Genomic DNA, 19848 nt, shown 5'->3' with positions numbered 1-19848 from the left:
AAAGATTTTCTTAGTTCACCCTCTCCTTTTTCACTTAAAATCAATATAGTATGCAAAAAGGATGATGACTAAGTATTTGCAATTCAAAGTATGATTTCTAATCACAACCACAGCTAAAAATAAAGATAAACAAAAATGTATAAAGAAAAATCCAACTAAAAATACGGAATCTATCATCCAAAACATCTAAAAATATCCAAAAGCATCCAAATATCTAAAATCCAAAATAAGCAATAAAAGTATCCAAAGTAAACTAAAAATGCATCAAAATATATACAAAGATGTGCAAAATAAGATAACTACGCCGAAAAATTCACCGGTTCCCATATAATGCTACCAGTGCCCTCCCCACACTTAAAATCAAGCATCGTCCTCGATGCTAAACCGGAGGATCAGTGGGAGGTACGACGATAGGCTCTGGCTTTGGCTGTGGCTGTGGGTGTGGGACCGGCTCCTCCTGAGTCTGTGGTGGCTCTGTAATGTCAGGGGCATCCTGCTGAACTGGTGCCTCCGCATCCTCCTCCTGATGATCCTGCTCATCGGAGGCCGGAGAATCGGGAAGCGGAGGTAGCTCAGCACCCAAAGAAATAAGTGCCTGGTCCATCCGATCCAACCGGCGTTTGACATGGCGTCGCTCGCGCTCTAAAAACCGAAAAAGACGCTGGACCAGGAGATAGGTAAGCTCAGGTGCTGTTGGAGGATCTGTGGATGATGAGGGAGCTGCGGCTGCAGAGGATGATGGGGCAGCTGTAGGGGCTGATGGTGAAGGTGTCCCCACAACAGCTCTCGCCCTAGAGCGGCGTCTAGCAGGTGGTCTCTCGTGCACCCAACCACCCCAGGGGATAGTAACCTCCCTGTCATCTGCATCTGGGGGCGGTGGTCGCACATCATCGTCCAGCCATGGGACCTCAGCTAGGGCCGCCATACTCGTGACCAATGTAGGAAATGGAAGTAGGCCACGAATATGCGCCCGCCACATGCACTGTCTGATAAGTCTAGGGAAAGAAACATCCTTCCCCTCCATGACGCATCCAATCAGCAGGAGCATCTCCATGGGGATCTCAGAGAAGTGGGTGGTAGGCAGGACGTAGTGGGCGAAGATCATCTGCCAAGTCCTGGCCTCCCTAGTCAAATGAGTAAACAACATCCCCTTAGGCTTGGTGTTGCCCGCATCCATAACCCACGCAGCATCCGGTATCCCAATCACGCGCCGAAGCGCCTCATAATCAAAGGTCATGGTATGGATGGCTATCTCTGCCTGCTGATGGGCACACAGGTCATCCGGAATGTGTCGGCAATGTAATGCCTCCCCAATAGCAGTCTCAGTGACCATAATCTCTCTACCCCGCACCTGAACTGAATCCAAGGTCGGACGGAAGAAGTTGCAGTAGAATTCCTTCACCCAAGATATATTTATATCACCCAAATCCCGATCAACGAAGTCAATGCCTAACTCAAGGATCCGACCGGTAATGGACCGTCTCACATCATTAGGCAGGAGCAACTTCTTCTCAATATTCAGCTTCGTTGTTCGATATCTAGAAAACCGAAGCTCACAGTAGAGATTGGGGAATTTGTCTGGATTGGTAGAAGGCAACTGCTGATTCTCTTTTTCCTCATCATTCAATGGATTCTTAGTATAGTTCTTGTAGATGGAAGGAATGGAAGGGGTAGAGTGTTTTCTCTTCTTAGAAGTAGTGGCTATGGCTTTGCCTCTATCCGACATCCTGAAAAATATGATTGAATATATAAAACATGTAGCATGTAACAAAGAAGGCATGTTCAGGATACAATTGACAAAAACAATCATGATGTTGCAATGAATATGCAAAAGTGAACAAGTAAACATAAGTGAATGAACCAAGAACGTAATCTTCATTAAAGGCAACAATTCTTGTTCAAAAGGCACTAATATCATCATAATGTAAAAGAATTGTTAAAGAATGTTAAAGACGAGTGGAAGGTAAATGTTTAAAGAAATTAGTAAGTTAGAAAAATAGATTAGTGATATGATGATATTTATGCGCAATGAAAGGAAAAGTTGTGGTTCATGTTTACAGTGAATGATGCAAATCCGGGAAGTCAAAAAGAAGACGGAAATTTGCCCAAAATTGAAATAAAGATCAGAATGAAACTGATTTCCTTGAAAATCGGGCAGCATTCCGGCTTAAATTGGACGTTCCCGGATAGCAAATTAGCACAATTAGCACAGAAAACAACATCAATTATGCATAGCAGCAAACAGATATTATTTGGCAACACATATCGCATGAATTATCAACCCAAAACCAACATACAGTACCCAAGGAAGCAAGCAGCAAATATGCACATACGGAGCAATTATCAGGCCTAGAATCCTCTATCCAACCCTAGCTACCTAACAGCAATTATATCTATCTAACCTAACATGGAAAATTTGAATTCAACTAACTAACATGCAATTATAGTGATTAACATAAACGAATAATAAAAAGGAAAAACAGAAAAAGATAACAGAAATGGAGCAGGAACATGGGAGCAGAGAAGAACTAAGAATGGAAAGGAAACTGGGGAGTAGGGTAACAGAATCAGAAATCGCACCGCCATGAACGGTGGCGGGGAGTGGCCGGCGGTAGTGTTGCGGAGGGATGAGAAACTGAGGGGGGAAGGCTGGCTGTGTGACAGAAGGAACGTGATAGGAGAGTGTGAGATGGGGGTGAGAATGTCGCCGGTGGTGAGGGTGAGACGGCGGCGGCGCAGAGGAGGAGGCGACGCTGCCACCGCGGCCAATGTGTGGAAAGAAGGGCAGAGAGCAAGGTGAGTAGGTGATAGAGGGAGAGTGAGAAGGGTTGATGGTGAGGGATGGGTTGGCCGTGCGGTGGCGGTCGGCGGAGCAGCGGCGGTTGTGGAGGGGAAGAAGAAGAAGAAACGGAAATGGAGGTTGGGGGGAAAGTGGGCGACTGCGCAGTGTGCGTCGCGCATTAGGGTTATCCCTATTTTTGAATCGGCGCGCGCGCGCACTTTGCGCGTCCGCGTCCATTGAGAAAGCTCGGGACCCACGCGTGCGCGTACGGCGCGCTTAAGCGTGGGTGAGCAAAATGGGAAAAGACGCGTGCGCGTACAATGCGCGCACGCGTGCATGGGGTTGGGCTAGGGGCTTAGAGTTGGCCCAACTCAGGCCTAACTCTCTGGAGAATGGCCTGGGAGTCGCGCCACCAAATCTGCGCGCACGCGGCATGTACGCGTCCGCGTGCATTGAGAAGAATGGAGATCCACGCGTGAGCGTGCGGTGTGCTCTAGCATGGGATGGCAGAATAGGCAAGGGCGCGTGCGCGTACGGCGCGCGCACACGTATATTAGATTGGGCCTGAGGCTTAGAATGGGCTTGAAGCACGCCCAACTCTCGGGTCCGTGGCCTAGATTGGTGGCAGCACGCAAGGACGCGCACGCGGTAAGTGCGCGTCCGCGTACATGGGCGAATTGTGATATGGCGCGCTAGCGCAATGCGTGCGCTCGCGCAGATCGAGTTGAGGCTGGGGCCTAAAGCTAGCCCAGAAATGGCTCAACTCTCTGGGGTTTGGCTCAATCATTTGCAGCAGCAAATCGGCGCGGACGCGGCATGTGCGCGTCCGCGCGAACTTCCATGTTCTCATAAACGGCGCGCACGCACGTAGTGCGCGTCCGCGTGGGTTAGGTTGGGCTCGGGGCATAATGTTTGCCCAAGGGAGGCCCAACTCTCGGGAGTGTGGCTCGTGGTGCATCCACACAGGGACGCGTGCGCGTCCACCCCCTCTCTTTTTTTTTTTTTTTTTAGAGATTTTGTCCCCTATACTGTTCACAACTCCTTATTCAATCAGTCATCATACAATTCACAAAAATGCAAATTTGATGTTATTCATCTACTATTAAACACAACATACATGTGACTAAACTAACAATTAAGTTGTACAAACAAATTTGTATGAAACATCCACCTACAATGGCAACTCAAGTCACTTATTAAACAAATTCAAAAGAGAGTGGAAAGAGTTTACCATGGTGGGGTGTCTCCCACCTAGCACTTTTAGTTTAAGTCCTTAAGTTGGACATTTTGAGAAGCTTGTTGTCATGGTGGCTTATGTTTGTACTCATCCCTGAATCTCCAAGGATCCATGCTTCTCAGTTGGTTGACAGAATTTCCAACCGTCTTCATCAAGTTTGGGCAAGGTCCTACCCAAGATATGAGTTCCCATATTTGGTCTTCACATAGCGAACCGGGATCCTATATTTTATCTTCACACCCGTCTTCAGTTCGATCATCATACTTTTTCTTTCCGGGTGGTTGACATAAGGGTGATTGACACATAGAATTCTCTTTATTCCACCAATGCTTCCTTCTAGACCCATACAAAGTGATTCTTGTCCCGACATCATCCCTATACCTTAAAGCTTTGACCTTGATAAGCTTAACACCTACTTTCCAACCACTACACAACTCATTCTTACTTTTAATTCCACAAAGAGTTCTAAGTTGACCATCATTTTTAATTAAACCATATTCAAGTGACAAATTAAAGCTTAGAGATAGATATTTTACCCACTTAAATGTTGTATTGGATGGTAACTTGGAAAGGGAGGTTTCCCCACACTTAGACAATGCAAGGTCCACTTCCTTGTGCTCTTCTTTGTGTATTTCCACCTCTTCACAAGCTTCTTCAATTTCAACCTTTTCCCTTTTTCCACTTGGCTTGGTGTTGTCTTCAAGAACTTCATCTTGTCTAATGAGAGGTGATTCAATTTTAAATAGAAATTCATTGATGAATGAGTGCATCTCTTGATCAACCTCTTCATATTCTTCAATTTCGATATACACCATGCCATTTTCGCTTTCCTTGGGAGGTTGTGCACACTCTTCTATAATTTCAACTCCATGTCCAATGGAAGGGGATTCCATTATAGAGAAAAATTCATCCATGATTGAATCCATCTCTTGATAAGCCTCTTCCAAGTCTCGAACGATGATATGCCTTGGAGGTTGCGCACCCTCTTCAACATCAATTTCAAGCTTCTTGGAAGAGTGCTCCATGATGCTACATTCCCATGGACTTTCAACATCTCCTAAATCTTCAACCACTTCTTCCTTTTCTTCAATGATCATAGGCTTCTCCATTTGTTCCAACACAAAATTTGATTCCTCCTTTTCCACCGAATTTTCCAATTTCTCCTTCATACTTTGCTCTTTAATTGGTTCCCTACATGCGGTTACGGAATTGCCTTGAGTCTTCAAACATTGGTGGGCTAGGGTATGCACTACCTTGGTCAAATTGGTCACAAACTCAAGTGTATCCCGCTTCATGGCTTCTTGTCCTTGAAGTAACAAAGTGAGAGGATCGTCTATTGGGGCTTGTGGTGGGTAGGAAGGTTCATCATTTTGGAGAGAGGGTTCATGGTAGGAAAGTGGTTCCTCTTGGTGAGGTTGTGGAGGTGGTATACATCGAGGTGGTTCTTGATAGTAATCTTGATAGGGTTGTGGTGGTTCCAAGGGTTCTTGCTCATAATTGCCATAAAAATATGGTATGGATGATTGGTTGTATGAGGGGTAGGGATCATAGGAAGGTGCTTGGTATGGAAAGGCTTGTGAGAATGGTTGAGGTTCATGTTGAGGGTGAGATTCATAGGCATATGGTGGCGGTGCTTGGAAGTCACAAGGTGATTCACCATAGCCATTGGATTGGTATGCATCATAGAATGGCTCTTCTTCATAGTGTATTGGTGGAGGTTGTTGCCATGAAGATTGATCATATGCATATGGCTCCTTCCACCTTTGATTGTCCCATCCTTGATACACATCTTCATTGAAGTTCTCCTCACCTACAACACAATTAAAACCAAGCTCATGGCCAAAGTGAGAATTCATGGTGGAAAAACAAAAATAAAACTAACAAAATCTAGTAGACAAGCAAAAGACAAGCTATTTACACTATTCACATATGTACAATAACCAATAACATAACACCATTGCAATTCCCCGGTAACGGCGCCATTTTGATGATTGGATTTTTGACGGTATAGAATTTCACAAATGAATTCTCGTTGCAAGTATAGTCTCTAAACCAATCGCTAATCCTCTCATACAAAAAGTTGTTTGTCACAAGTACAAACCCCTAAAATCTATAAACCGAAGTATTTAAACCTCGGGTCGTTCTTCCTAGGATTTACAATAAAGTGTCTTGTTATTGGTTGTGAGTTATTTTGGGGTTTTAGATGAGAAACATGAATAGTAAATGGTAAGAAAACTTTATTAACAAAATGGTCTTGGCAAGATTTGGTTGTCAAGGGTCTTCATCATTATCACTAGCCACAAGTATGGTAGTTGGAAGGATTAATCCCACTTAGTCATCCTTAAATCAATTAACAAAGGAAAGTCAAGTGAGTTATATCAATCCTAGTCCATAAGTCCTAGCTTTCCACTAATTGGATTAATGAAGGCTAGAGTTAATGGATATCAACCAGCAATCAATTGGACACTAGTGACTCAAGAAATCCTAAGTTACCTTCTCAAGCCAAGAACATAAAATCCTACTCTAACATCCTCTCAAGCATTTCATCAAACACTTGGAGGGTAATGAAAGAAAGCATTTTTATTTGTAAGAATAAAAGGAATCAACAACTAACAATTACAAAGAATTAACAAAACAACAATCAACAACATCACAATCACATGAATTATCTCAAATTGCATTATTAAAAGAAAACAAAAGAACAAGAATATCTCAATTACAAAACCTAGAAACAAAATAAGAGAAATTACAACAAGAGGATAGGGATAGAAGGAAGAACCAAAGTGTAGCAATCACCACTTGAAGGTAGAAGTAGAAGGAGACTTGAATTAAACCTAGAACTATGAGATCCTAATCTAACCCTAATTCCTAATTCTAGAGAGAAGTGAGAGCTTCTCTCTCTAAAACTAACTCTAACTCCTAAAACTAAGCTAAGGACCAAAAGTATCCAAAATATGTTGATTTCCCTTCAATACTTGACTTAAATAGCATCAGAAATGAGTTGGATTGGGCCCACAAGGCTCCTAAAACCGCTGGGGACGATTTCATTAAAGTGGGCCATGGACAGAATCGGTGCGCGCGCGCAAAGTGCGTGTGCGCGCCCCTGAACGCGAAGCAACATATGACAAAATTTATATCATTTCGAAGCCCCGGATGTTAGCTTTCCAACCCAACTGGAACCGCATCATTTGGACCTCTGTAGCTCAAGTTATGGTCGTTTAAGTGCAAAGAGGTCGGCTTGACAGCTTTCCGGTTCTTTCATTTCTTCATGAGTTCTCCAACTTTACATGCTTTTTCTTCATTTCTTTAATCCAATCTTTGCCTCCTAAATCTGAAATCACTAAACAAACATATCAAGGCATCTAATGGAATCGAGGTAAATTATATTTATCTATTTTAAAACCTAAAAAGCATGTTTTCACTCTTAAGCACAATTAAAGGAGAAGTTATAAAACCATGCTATTTCAATGGATAAATGTGGGTAAAAGGTTATAAAATCCCCAAAAATCAATACAAGATAAACCGTCAAAACGGGGTTTGTCCATTTTGACGAATAGATTTTTGCCGGTATAGAAATTATCAAGTAATCAATCGTAGTATAGTCTAAACCGACGCAAAATCCATCATCAAACAAATCTCAATCTATAATCGAGAGTATTAGTCCCGAGTCGTTCTTCCCTAGGAATGCTACAAGGATGCATGTTATTGGTTAAGTGGTCTTTTGCGGCTTAAAGAGTGTGGCATAAAAGTACTAATAAAAGAAAACAACAATCAATCAATATTAAAAGCCTTGGCCAAGGTTGAACATTGGAAATTCCATCACTATAGCTTTCCTCAATTGTGATAACAAAGGAGTGTTGCTTCACTTAGTTAACCCCTAATTATAGAGGAAAGTCAAGTAAAAGTAATTAACTCAAGTCACAAGTCCTAGTCTTACCCTAGGGAAGTCTAGCTTTAGTGCACTCTAAGTCAATTAGCAATCCTCAATTCTTAATCAACAATTGACATCCATTATTCAAGTGTCTCCAATGACTCAACCACTAGGCCAAGTGAGGGAATGCTACTCCATATCTAAAGTTGGCATTTTCTCAAACACTTGGAGAGCAAGAATGAAAGACATAGTAAAATTGAGAAGAGATTTAGAATCAAAGCAATTCAACACAAGAGATTAACAACAATCAACAATGAACAACAATGAAAATGAGATCTTCCATGAATCAATAGAATCCAAAACAACAAAGTTAAACCTAAGATCTGCAAGAATTAAACAATTACAAACACTAATTGAGATTAGAGATGAGGATCTACAACATGAACAAAGTAAATTGAGAGTGGCAATAGATCTCACCAAGGAATGGTTGAGAATTGAGAAAATGAAGATGAATCCTAGTGAAAAGTTGGAGTTTCTCTCTCTACAAATGTAACTAACTAAAACTATCTATCTAATGTTCTAAAATTAGTCTATGGATGTGAATGTGTGTTAATCCCCTTCAATCCTTGGCTCTTATATGCATTTTGGCGCCAAAGTTGGTTGCTAAAACCTTCCAAAATCGCCAGGCACGTGCTGCAATAAAAGAATCACGTGCGGGCTACGACGCGTGCGCGCACGGTACGCGTGCGCGTCCTTGGCCTGTATCGCAATGTGCGCACGAGCGCCTTGTGCGTGTATGCGTGCTTGGCCGAAATCAATTCTTTGGCTTTTTGTGCTTCTCCCCACTTGCATGCTTCCTTCCTTGCTTTCTTTGATCCATGCCTAGCCTATTTCAATCCTGGAATTACTAGCAAACACATCAAGGCATCTTATGGAATCAAAGAGGAACTAGAATTCATCAAAATACGGCTTAAAAAGCATGTTTTTACACTTAAGCACAATTATGGGAGAGATAACAAAACCATGCTAATTCATAGGCTAAATGTGACAAAAGGTTATCAAATTACCCTAAATTCAATACAAAACAAACCGTCAAATTGGGGTTTGTCAACCTCCCCACATTTAAGCCTTAGCATGTCCTCATGCTAAAATAAAAAGGAACTAAGGGTTATGACATTTATAAACCAAGCAATAATCCTTTCATACAAAAAGTTGTTTGTCACTAGTACAAACCTCTAAATTTATAAACCAAAGTATTCAAACCTCGGGTCGTTCTCCCTAGGAATTACAATAAAGTGTCTTGTTATTGGTTTGAGTTGTTTTGGGGTTTTGATAAGAGGCATGAAAGTAATTGGCAATGAAAGTAAACTAATAACTCTAAAAGGCTCTTGGCAATGTATGAAAATTAGAAGTCCTATCCTAGTTATCCTTCTCAATTGTGATGAGAATTGTTCATTGCTACCACTTAGTTAACCCTTACTAAATAAAGGAAAGTCAAGTGGATGAATTGACTTGAGCCACAAGTCCTAATCAACTCCCAAAGGAATGACTAGCTTTAGAGGCATTCAAATCAATTAGCAACTTCTAATTATCAATCAACAAAGGAATTAGATAACTCAAGAGTCACTAATTACTCTACCTAGGCCAAGAGAAACAAAACCTACACTAAAATCCAAACAAGCATTTTATCAAACACTTGGTAGGCATAAAAGGAAAGCATAGTAAATCAACAACAAGAATGAAATCTAACAACAATTATTGAAAGAAATTAACAACAACAATCAAAAGAAACACTTTTATTATGAATTACCTTTATTGAATTGGAAGAGAGTAAAAGGAACAATACTAGATCTATAACAAAATACAAGAACAACATAAGAGAGATTATAACAAAAGAATGGAAGAAGAATCAATGTAACTACAAGGAATTGAGATGTAGAAGTAGAAGAAAGCAAAGATTAAAACCTAGATCTAAGAACTAAACCTGATCCTAATCCTAATTCTAGAGAGAAGTGAGAGCTTCTCTCTCTAAAACTCTAAAACTAGTCTTCTAACTAAAACTACCTATCTAATGATCTCCCCTTAGTCTATGGATGTGAATGTGTGTCTTAATCCCCTTCAATCCTTGGCTCTTATATGCATTTTGGCGCCAAAGTTGGTTGCTAAAACCTCCCAAAATCGCCAGGCACGTGTTGTAATAAAAGAATCACGTGCGGGCTACGACACGTGCGCGCACAGTACGCGTGCGCGTCCTTGGCCTGTATCGCAATGTGTGCGCGAGCGCCTTGTGCGCGCGAGCGCCTTGTGCGCGTACGCGTGCTTGGCCGAAATCAATTCTTTGGCTTTTCGTGCTTCTCTCCACTTGCATGCTTCCTTCCTTGCTTTCTTTGATCCATGCCTAGCCTATTTCAATCCTGGAATTACTAGCAAACACATCAAGGCATCTTATGGAATCAAAGAGGAACTAGAATTCATCAAAATAAGGCTTAAAATGCATGTTTTTACACTTAAGCACAAATATGGGAGAAATAACAAAACCATGCTAATTCCTAGGCTAAATGTGACAAAAAGTTATCAAAATACTCTAAATTCAATGCAAAACAAACCGTCAAATTGGGGTTTGTCAACCTCCCCACACTTAAACCTTAGCATGTCCTCATGCTAAAATAAGAAGGAACCAAGGGGTATGACATTGAATGCAACTAAACTACATGAATCCTATCTAAAGGCAACTATCTAAAGCAATTGGAAATGCTTAGTTCAAACAAATCAATTCCCAAGAGAGCATGTATAAGCACAAGAGCTAGGCGTATAGGAACTAAGTCCAAACCACAATTGTATTGAATTGTCATGAAGAGTTCAAACTTGCAAGAATATAGACAATAGAGGTGAATACATGTAATTGAACTTTTGAACCCTCACTGGATGTATATCCGTTCTATTCACTCAAGTGTTTAAGGGTTAATTCACTCAATTCTCTTCAATTCAAGCTTTCCAAAATTTGATTTTATTCTAACAATCAACACTTATTCAATGCATGCATACATTCATCATGAGGTCTTTCATTTAGGTTGTAATGGGGTTAGGGTCAAGGTAGGATCATTTATGGTTAAGTGGACTAGAATTTGAATCTTTGATTAGCATAGACTTCCCCACCTAACTATATAATGACCTATACAAATTCAAACTATTCTAACTACCCATTCTTCACTTTTTCTCACGTATTCATGCATTCTTATTTGATTCACAACACCTATGCATTGATTCCTTTATATTGACTTCACTTTGGGGTATTTTGTCCCCTCTTGATTATATATTTTTTTTTTTCATCATCATTTCCCTTTTTTTTCTCCTTTTTTTTCTTTCTTTTTTTTTTTCATTCATTTTTTCTTTTCTTTATATATTTTTTTCTTTTTTTTCTTTCAAACTATATATAAGAACATCAATGCATAAGGTCCCTACATTTAATCACTACATGAATATGTACCCAATTCCTAAACACAAAAGTGTACTACCCCTTTTATCCCATCCAATGTTCCCAAACCTCACCAACTTGAATAATAAACACTCTCACTAGCCTAGGCTAATCAAAGGATCCAAACAAGGACTTTTTATTGGTTTTCCGCCTTGGGCTTGTAATGAGCTAAATTGAGAATAAGTTGGTTGAACATAGGCTCAAAATTGGCTAACAATGGAGAATAAAAGGTTGGCTATATGGGTAAGTGGCTAATGCAATAATGGCCTCAATCATATAAATGCATAAATACAAGAAATAAATGGACATATAGAATCAGGCAAATCAAGGATCACAATCATAGAAAGAGAGCAATTTCACACAAGAATGGAAAATAAGTGGTTATAAAATGTAACCACATCAATAGGCTCAAGTCTCACAAGCTTGTGTTCTTAGTTCAATACATGCTTCACAAGGTATGAAATTCAAGCAAGTTTTTTTTTTTTACCAAAAGTTTTCTTTCGATCAATTGGGTCAATGCCCTATATTTAAAATTCCTTGGAAAATTTCAATGTTTGACTAAGCATTGTTGTGATTGGAAAATTCAAAGATTTTCTTAGTTCACCCTCTCCTTTTTCACTTAAAATCAATATAGTATGCAAAAAGGATGATGACTATGTATTTGCAATTCAAAGTATGATTTCTAATCACAACCACAGCTAAAAATAAAGATAAACAAAAATGTATAAAGAAAAATCCAACTAAAAATACGGAATCTATCATCCAAAACATCTTAAAATATCCAAAAGCATCCAAATATCTAAAATCCAAAATAAGCAATAAAAGTATCCAAAGTAAACTAAAAATGCATCAAAATATATACAAAGATGTGCAAAATAAGATAACTAGGCCGAAAAATTCACCGGTTCCCATATAATGCTACTGGTGCCCTCCCCACACTTAAAATCAAGCATCGTCCTCGATGCTAAACCGGAGGATCAGTGGGAGGTACAACGATAGGCTCTGGCTCTGGCTGTGGCTGTGGCTGTGGGACCGGCTCCTCTTGAGTCTGTGGTGGCTCTGTAATGTCAGGGGCATCCTGCTGAACTGGTGCCTCCGCATCCTCCTCCTGATGATCCTGCTCATCGGAGGCCGGAGAATCGGGAAGCGGAGGTAGCTCAGCACCCAAAGAAATAAGTGCCTGGTCCATCCGATCCAACCGGCGTCTGACATGGCGTCGCTCGCGCTCTAAAAACCGGAAAAGACGCTGGACCAGGAGATAGGTAGGCTCAGGTGCTGTTGGAGGATCTGTGGATGATGAGGGAGCTACGGCTGTAGAGGATGATTGGGCAGCTGTAGGGGCTGATGGTGAAGGTGTCCCCACAACAGCTCTCGCCCGAGAGCGGCGTCTAGCAGGTGGTCTCTCGTGCACCCAACCACCCCAGGGGATAGTAACCTCCCTGTCATCTGCATCTGGGGGCGGTGGTCGCACATCATCGTCCAGCCATGGGACCTCAGCTAGGGCCGCCATACTCGTGACCAATGTAGGAAATGGAAGTAGGCCACGAATATGCGCCCGCCACATGCACTGTCTGATAAGTCTAGGGAAAGAAACATCCTTCCCCTCCATGACGCATCCAGTCAGCAGGAGCATCTCCATGGGGATCTCAGAGAAGTGGGTGGTAGGCAGGACGTAGTGGGTGAAGATCATCTGCCAAGTCCTGGCCTCCCTAGTCAAATGAGTAAACAACATCCCCTTAGGCATGGTGTTGCCCGCATCCATAACCCACGCAGCATCCGGTATCCCAATCACGCGCCGAAGCGCCTCATAATCAAAGGTCATGGTATGGATGGCTATCTCTGCCTGCTGATGGGCACACAGGTCATCCGGAATGTGTTGGCAATGTAATGCCTCCCCAATAGCAGTCTCAGTGACCATAATCTCTCTACCCCGCACCTGAACTGAATCCAAGGTCGGACGGAAGAAGTTGCAGTAGAATTCCTTCACCCAAGATATATTTATATCACCCAAATCCCGGTTAACGAAGTCAATGCCTAACTCAAGGATCCGACCGGTAATGGACCGTCTCACATCATTAGGCAGGAGCAACTTCTTCTCAATATTCAGCTTCGTTGTTCGATATCTAGAAAACCGAAGCTCACAGTAGAGATTGGGGAATTTGTCTGGATTGGTAGAAGGCAACTGCTGATTCTCTTTTTCCTCATCATTCAATGGATTCTTAGCATAGTGCTTGTAGATGGAAGGAATGGAAGGGGTAGAGTGTTTTCTCTTCTTGGAAGCAGTGGCTATGGCTTTGCCTCTATCCGACATCCTGAAAAATATGATTGAATATATAAAACATGTAGCATGTAACAAAGAAGGCATGTTCAGGATACAATTGACAAAAACAATCATGATGTTGCAATGAATACGCAAAAGTGAACAAGTAAACATAAGTGAATGAACCAAGAACGTAATCTTCATTAAAGGCAACAATTCTTGTTCAAAAGGCACTAATATCATCATAATGTAAAAGAATTGTTAAAGAAGGTTAAAGACGAGTGGAAGGTAAATGTTTAAAGAAATTAGTAAGTTAGAAAAGTAGATTAGTGATATGATGATATTTATGCGCAATGAAAGGAAAAGTTGTGGTTCATGTTCACAGTGAATGATGCAAATCCGGGAAGTCAAAAAGAAGACGGAAATTTGCCCAAAATTGAAATAAAGATCAGAAAGAAACTAATTTCCTTGAAAATCAGGCAGCATTCCGGCTTAAAATTGGACGTTCCCGGATAGCAAATTAGCACAATTAGCACAGAAAACAACATCAATTACGCATAGCAGCAAACAGATATTATTTGGCAACACATATCGCATGAATTATCAACCCAAAACCAACATACAGTACCCAAGGAAGCAAGCAGCAAATATGCACATACGGAGCAATTATCAGGCCTAGAATCCTCTATCCAACCCTAGCTACCTAACAGCAATTATATCTATCTAACCTAACATGGAAAATTTGAATTCAACTAACTAACATGCAATTATAGTGATTAACATAAACGAATAATAAAAAGGAAAAACAGAAAAAGATAACAGAAATAGAGCAGGAACCTGGGAGCAGAGAAGAACTAAGAATGGAAAGAAAACTGGGGAGTAGGGTAACAGAATCAGAAATCGCGTGAGCGTGCGGTGCGCTCTAGCATGGGATGGCAGAATAGGCAAGGGCGCGTGCGCGTACGGCACGCGCACACGTATATTAGATTGGGCCTGAGGCTTAGAATGGGCTTGAAGCATGCCCAACTCTCGGGTCCGTGGCCTAGATTGGTGGCAGCACGCAAGGACGCGCGCGCGGTAAGTGCGCGTCCGCGTACATGGGCGAATTGTGATATGGCGCGCTAGCGCAATGCGTGCGCTCGCGCAGATCGAGTTGGGCCTGGGGCCTAAAGCTAGCCCAGAAATGGCTCAACTCTCTGAGGTATGGCTCAATCATTTGCAGCAGCAAATCGGCGCGGACGCGGCATGTGCGCGTCCGCGCGAACTTCCATGTTCTCATAAACGGCGCGCACGCACGTAGTGCGCGTCCGCGTGGGTTAGGTTGGGCTCGGGGCATAATGTTTGCCCAAGGGATGCCCAACTCTCGGGAGTGTGGCTCGTGGTGCATCCACACAGGGACGCGTGCGCGTCCACCCCCTCTCTCTTTTTTTTTTTTTTTTAGAGATTTTGTCCCCTATACTGTTCACAACTCCTTATTCAATCAGTCATCATACAATTCACAAAAATGCAAATTTGATGTTATTCATCTACTATTAAACACAACATACATGTGACTAAACTAACAATTAAGTTGTACAAACAAATTTGTATGAAACATCCACCTACAATGGCAACTCAAGTCACTTATTAAACAAATTCAAAAGAGAGTGGAAAGAGTTTACCATGGTGGTGTGTCTCCCACCTAGCACTTTTAGTTTAAGTCCTTAAGTTGGACATTTTGAGAAGCTTGTTGTCATGGTGGCTTATGTTTGTACTCATCCCTGAATCTCCAAGGATCCATGCTTCTCAGTTGGTTGACAGAATTTCCAACCGTCTTCCTCAAGTTTGGGCAAGGTCCTACCCAAGATATGAGTTCCCATATTTGGTCTTCACATAGCGAACCGGGATCCTATATTTTATCTTCACACCCGTCTTCAGTTCGATCATCATACTTTTTCTTTCCGGGTGGTTGACATAAGGGTGATTGACATATAGAATTCTCTTTATTCCACCAATGCTTCCTTCTAGACCCATACAAAGTGATTCTTGTCCCGACATCATCCCTATACCTTAAAGCTTTGACCTTGATAAGCTTAACACCTACTTTCCAACCACTACACAACTCATTCTTACTTTTAATTCCACAAAGAGTTCTAAGTTGACCATCATTTTTAATCAAACCATATTCAAGTGAGAAATTAAAGCTTAGAGATAGAGATTTTACCCACTTAAATGTTGTATTGGATGGTAACTTGGAAAGGGAGGTTTCCCCACACTTAGACAATGCAAGGTCCACTTCCTTGTGCTCTTCTTTGTGTATTTCCACCTCTTCACAAGCTTCTTCAATTTCAACCTTTTCCCTTTTTCCACTTGGCTTGGTGTTGTCTTCAAGAACTTCATCTTGTCTAATGAGAGGTGATTCAATTTTGGATAGAAATTCATTGATGAATGAGTGCATCTCTTGATCAACCTCTTCATATTCTTCAATTTCGATATACACCATGCCATTTTCGCTTTCCTTGGGAGGTTGTGCACACTCTTCTATAATTTCAACTCCATGTCCAATGGAAGGGGATTCCATTATAGAGAGAAATTCATCCATGATTGAATCCATCTCTTGATAAGCCTCTTCCAAGTCTCGAACGATGATATGCCTTGGAGGTTGCGCACCCTCTTCAACATCAATTTCAAGCTTCTTGGAAGAGTGCTCCATGATGCTACATTCCCATGGACTTTCAACATCTCCTAAATCTTCAACCACTTCTTCCTTTTCTTCAATGATCATAGGCTTCTCCATTTGTTCCAACACAAAATTTGATTCCTCCTTTTCCACCGAATTTTCCAATTTCTCCTTCATACTTTGCTCTTTAATTGGTTCCCTACATGCGGTTACGGAATTGCCTTGAGTCTTCAAACATTGGTGGGCTAGGGTATGCACCACCTTGGTCAAATTGGTCACAAACTCAAGTGTATCCCGCTTCATGGCTTCTTGTCCTTGAAGTAACAAAGTGAGAGGATCGTCTATTGGGGCTTGTGGTGGGTAGGAAGGTTCATCATTTTGGAGAGAGGGTTCATGGTAGGAAAGTGGTTCCTCTTGGTGAGGTTGTGGAGGTGGTATGCATCGAGGTGGTTCTTGGTAGTAATCTTGATAGGGTTGTGGTGGTTCCAAGGGTTCTTGCTCATAATTGCCATAAAAATATGGTATGGATGATTGGTTGTATGAGGGGTAGGGATCATAGGAAGGTGCTTAGTATGGAAAGGCTTGTGAGAATGGTTGAGGTTCATGTTGAGGGTGAGATTCATAGGCATATGGTGGCGGTGCTTGGAAGTCACAAGGTGATTCACCATAGCCATTGGATTGGTATGCATCATAAAATGGCTCTTCTTCATAGTGTATTGGTGGAGGTTGTTGCCATGAAGGTTGATCATATGCATATGGCTCCTTCCACCTTTGATTGTCCCATCCTTGATACACATCTTCATTGAAGTTCTCCTCACCTACAACACAATTAAAACCAAGCTCATGGCCAAAGTGAGAATTCATGGTGGAAAAACAAAAATAAAACTAACAAAATCTAGTAGACAAGCAAAAGACAAGCTATTTACACTATTCACATATGTACAATAACCAATAACATAACACCATTGCAATTCCCCGGCAACGGCGCCATTTTGATGATTGGATTTTTGACAGTTTAGAATTTCACAAATGAATTCTCGTTGCAAGTATAGTGTCTAAACCAATCGCTAATCCTCTCATACAAAAGTTGTTTGTCACAAGTACAAACCCCTAAAATCTATAAACCGAAGTATTTAAACCTCGGATCGTTCTCCCTAGGATTTACAATAAAGTGTCTTGTTATTGGTTGTGAGTTATTTTGGGGTTTTATATGAGAAACATGAATATTAAATGGTAAGAAAACTTTATTAACAAAATGGTCTTGGCAAGATTTGGTTGTCAAGGGTCTTCATCATTATCACTAGCCACAAGTATGGTAGTTGCAAGGATTAATCCCACTTAGTCATCCTTAAATCAATTAACAAAGGAAATTCAAGTGAGTTATATCAATCCTAGTCCATAAGTCCTAGCTTTCCACTAATTGGATTAATGAAGGCTAGAGTTAATGGATATCAACCAGCAATCAATTGGACACTAGTGACTCAAGAAATTCTAAGTTACCTTCTCAAGCCAAGAACATAAAATCCTACTCTAACATCCTCTCAAGCATTTCATCAAACACTTGGAGGGTAATGAAAGAAAGCATTTTTATTTGTAAGAATAAAAGGAATCAACAACCAACAATTACAAAGAATTAACAAAACAACAATCAACAACATCACAATCACATGAATTATCTCAAATTGCATTATTAAAAGAAAACAAAAGAACAAGAATATCTCAATTACAAAACCTAGAAACAAAATAAGAGAAATTACAACAAGAGGATAGGGATAGAAGGAAGAACCAAAGTGTAGCAATCACCACTTGAAGGTAGAAGTAGAAGGAGACTTGAATTAAACCTAGAACTATGAGATCCTAATCTAACCCTAATTCCTAATTCTAGAGAGAAGTGAGAGCTTCTCTCTCTAAAACTAACTCTAACTCCTAAAACTAAGCTAATGATCAAAAGTATCCAAAATATGTTGATTTCCCTTCAATACTTAACTTAAATAACATCAGAAATGAGTTGGATTGGGCCCACAAGGCTCCTAAAACCGCTGGGGACGATTTCATTAAAGTGGACCATGGACAAAATCGGCGCGCGCGCGCCCCTGAACGCGAAGCAACATATGACAAAATTTATATCATTTCGAAGCCACGGATGTTAGCTTTCCAACCCAACTGGAACCGCATCATTTGGACCTCTGTAGCTCAAGTTATGGTCGTTTAAGTGCAAAGAGGTCGGCTTGACAGCTTTCCGGTTCTTTCATTTCTTCATGAGTTCTCCAACTTTACATGCTTTTTCTTCATTTCTTTAATCCAATCTTTGCCTCCTAAATCTGAAATCACTAAACAAACATATCAAGGCATCTAATGGAATCGAGGTAAATTATATTTATCTATTTTAAGACCTAAAAAGCATGTTTTCATTCTTAAGCACAATTAAAGAAGTTATAAAACCATGCTATTTCAATGGATAAATGTGGGTAAAAGGTTATAAAATCCCCAAAAATCAATACAAGATAAACCGTCAAAACGGGGTTTGTCCATTTTGACGAATAGATTTTTGCCGGTATAGAAATTATCAAGTAATCAATCGTAGTATAGTCTAAACCGACGCAAAATCCATCATCAAACAAATCTACAATCTATAATCGAGAGTATTAGTCCCGAGTCGTTCTTCCCTAGGAATGCTCAAGGATGCATGTTATTGGTTAAGTGGTCTTTTGCGGCTTGAAGAGTGTGGCATAAAAGTACTAATAAAAGAAAACAACAATCAATCAATATTAAAAGCCTTGGCCAAGGTTGAACATTGGAAATTCCATCACTATAGCTTCCCTCAATTGTGATAACAAAGGAGTGTTGCTTCACTTAGTTAACCCCTAATTATAGTGGAAAGTCAAGTAAAAGTAATTAACTCAAGTCACAAGTCCTAGTCTTACCCTAGGGAAGTCTAGCTTTAGTGCACTCTAAGTCAATTAGCAATCCTCAATTCTTAATCAACAATTGACATCCATTATTCAAGTGTCTCCAATGACTCAACCACTAGGCCAAGTGAGGGAATGCTACTCCATATCTAAAGTTGGCATTTTCTCAAACACTTGGAGAGCAAGAATGAAAGACATAGTAAAATTGAGAAGAGATTTAGAATCAAAGCAATTCATCAACACAAGAGATTAACAACAATCAACGATGAACAACAATGAAAATGAGATCTTCCATGAATCAATAGAATCCAAAACAACAAAGTTAAACCTAAGAACTGCAAGAATTAAACAATTACAAACACTAATTGAGATTAGAGATGAGGATCTACAACATGAACAAAGTAAATTGAGAGTGGCAATAGATCTCACCAAGGAATGGTTGAGAATTGAGAAAATGAAGATGAATCCTAGAGAGAAGTTGGAGTTTCTCTCTCTACAAATGTAACTAACTAAAACTATCTATCTAATGTTCTAAAATTAGTCTATGGATGTGAATGTGTGTTAATCCCCTTCAATCCTTGGCTCTTATATGCATTTTGGCACCAAAGTTGGTTGCTAAAACCTTCCAAAATCGCCAGGCACGTGCTGCAATAAA

The 19848-nt window shown here is 40.7% G+C and overlaps 1 protein-coding gene across 1 annotated transcript; it reads right to left on the bottom strand.

The window, feature by feature from the left end:
* Positions 1-379: 379 nt before the first annotated feature.
* On the bottom strand, positions 380-925 carry LOC130980897 (uncharacterized). The gene has a single exon (XM_057904542.1). It carries the CDS (start codon positions 923-925, stop codon positions 380-382), a length of 546 nt encoding a protein of 181 aa, XP_057760525.1.
* Between the last annotated feature and the right edge of the window lie 18923 nt (positions 926-19848).

Source organism: Arachis stenosperma, chromosome 5, assembly GCF_014773155.1.
Source record: "Arachis stenosperma cultivar V10309 chromosome 5, arast.V10309.gnm1.PFL2, whole genome shotgun sequence".
Lineage (NCBI taxonomy): Eukaryota > Viridiplantae > Streptophyta > Magnoliopsida > Fabales > Fabaceae > Arachis > Arachis stenosperma.
The sequence above is the reverse complement of the archived record's forward strand: the minus strand, read 5'-3'. Positions and strand labels throughout refer to the sequence as shown.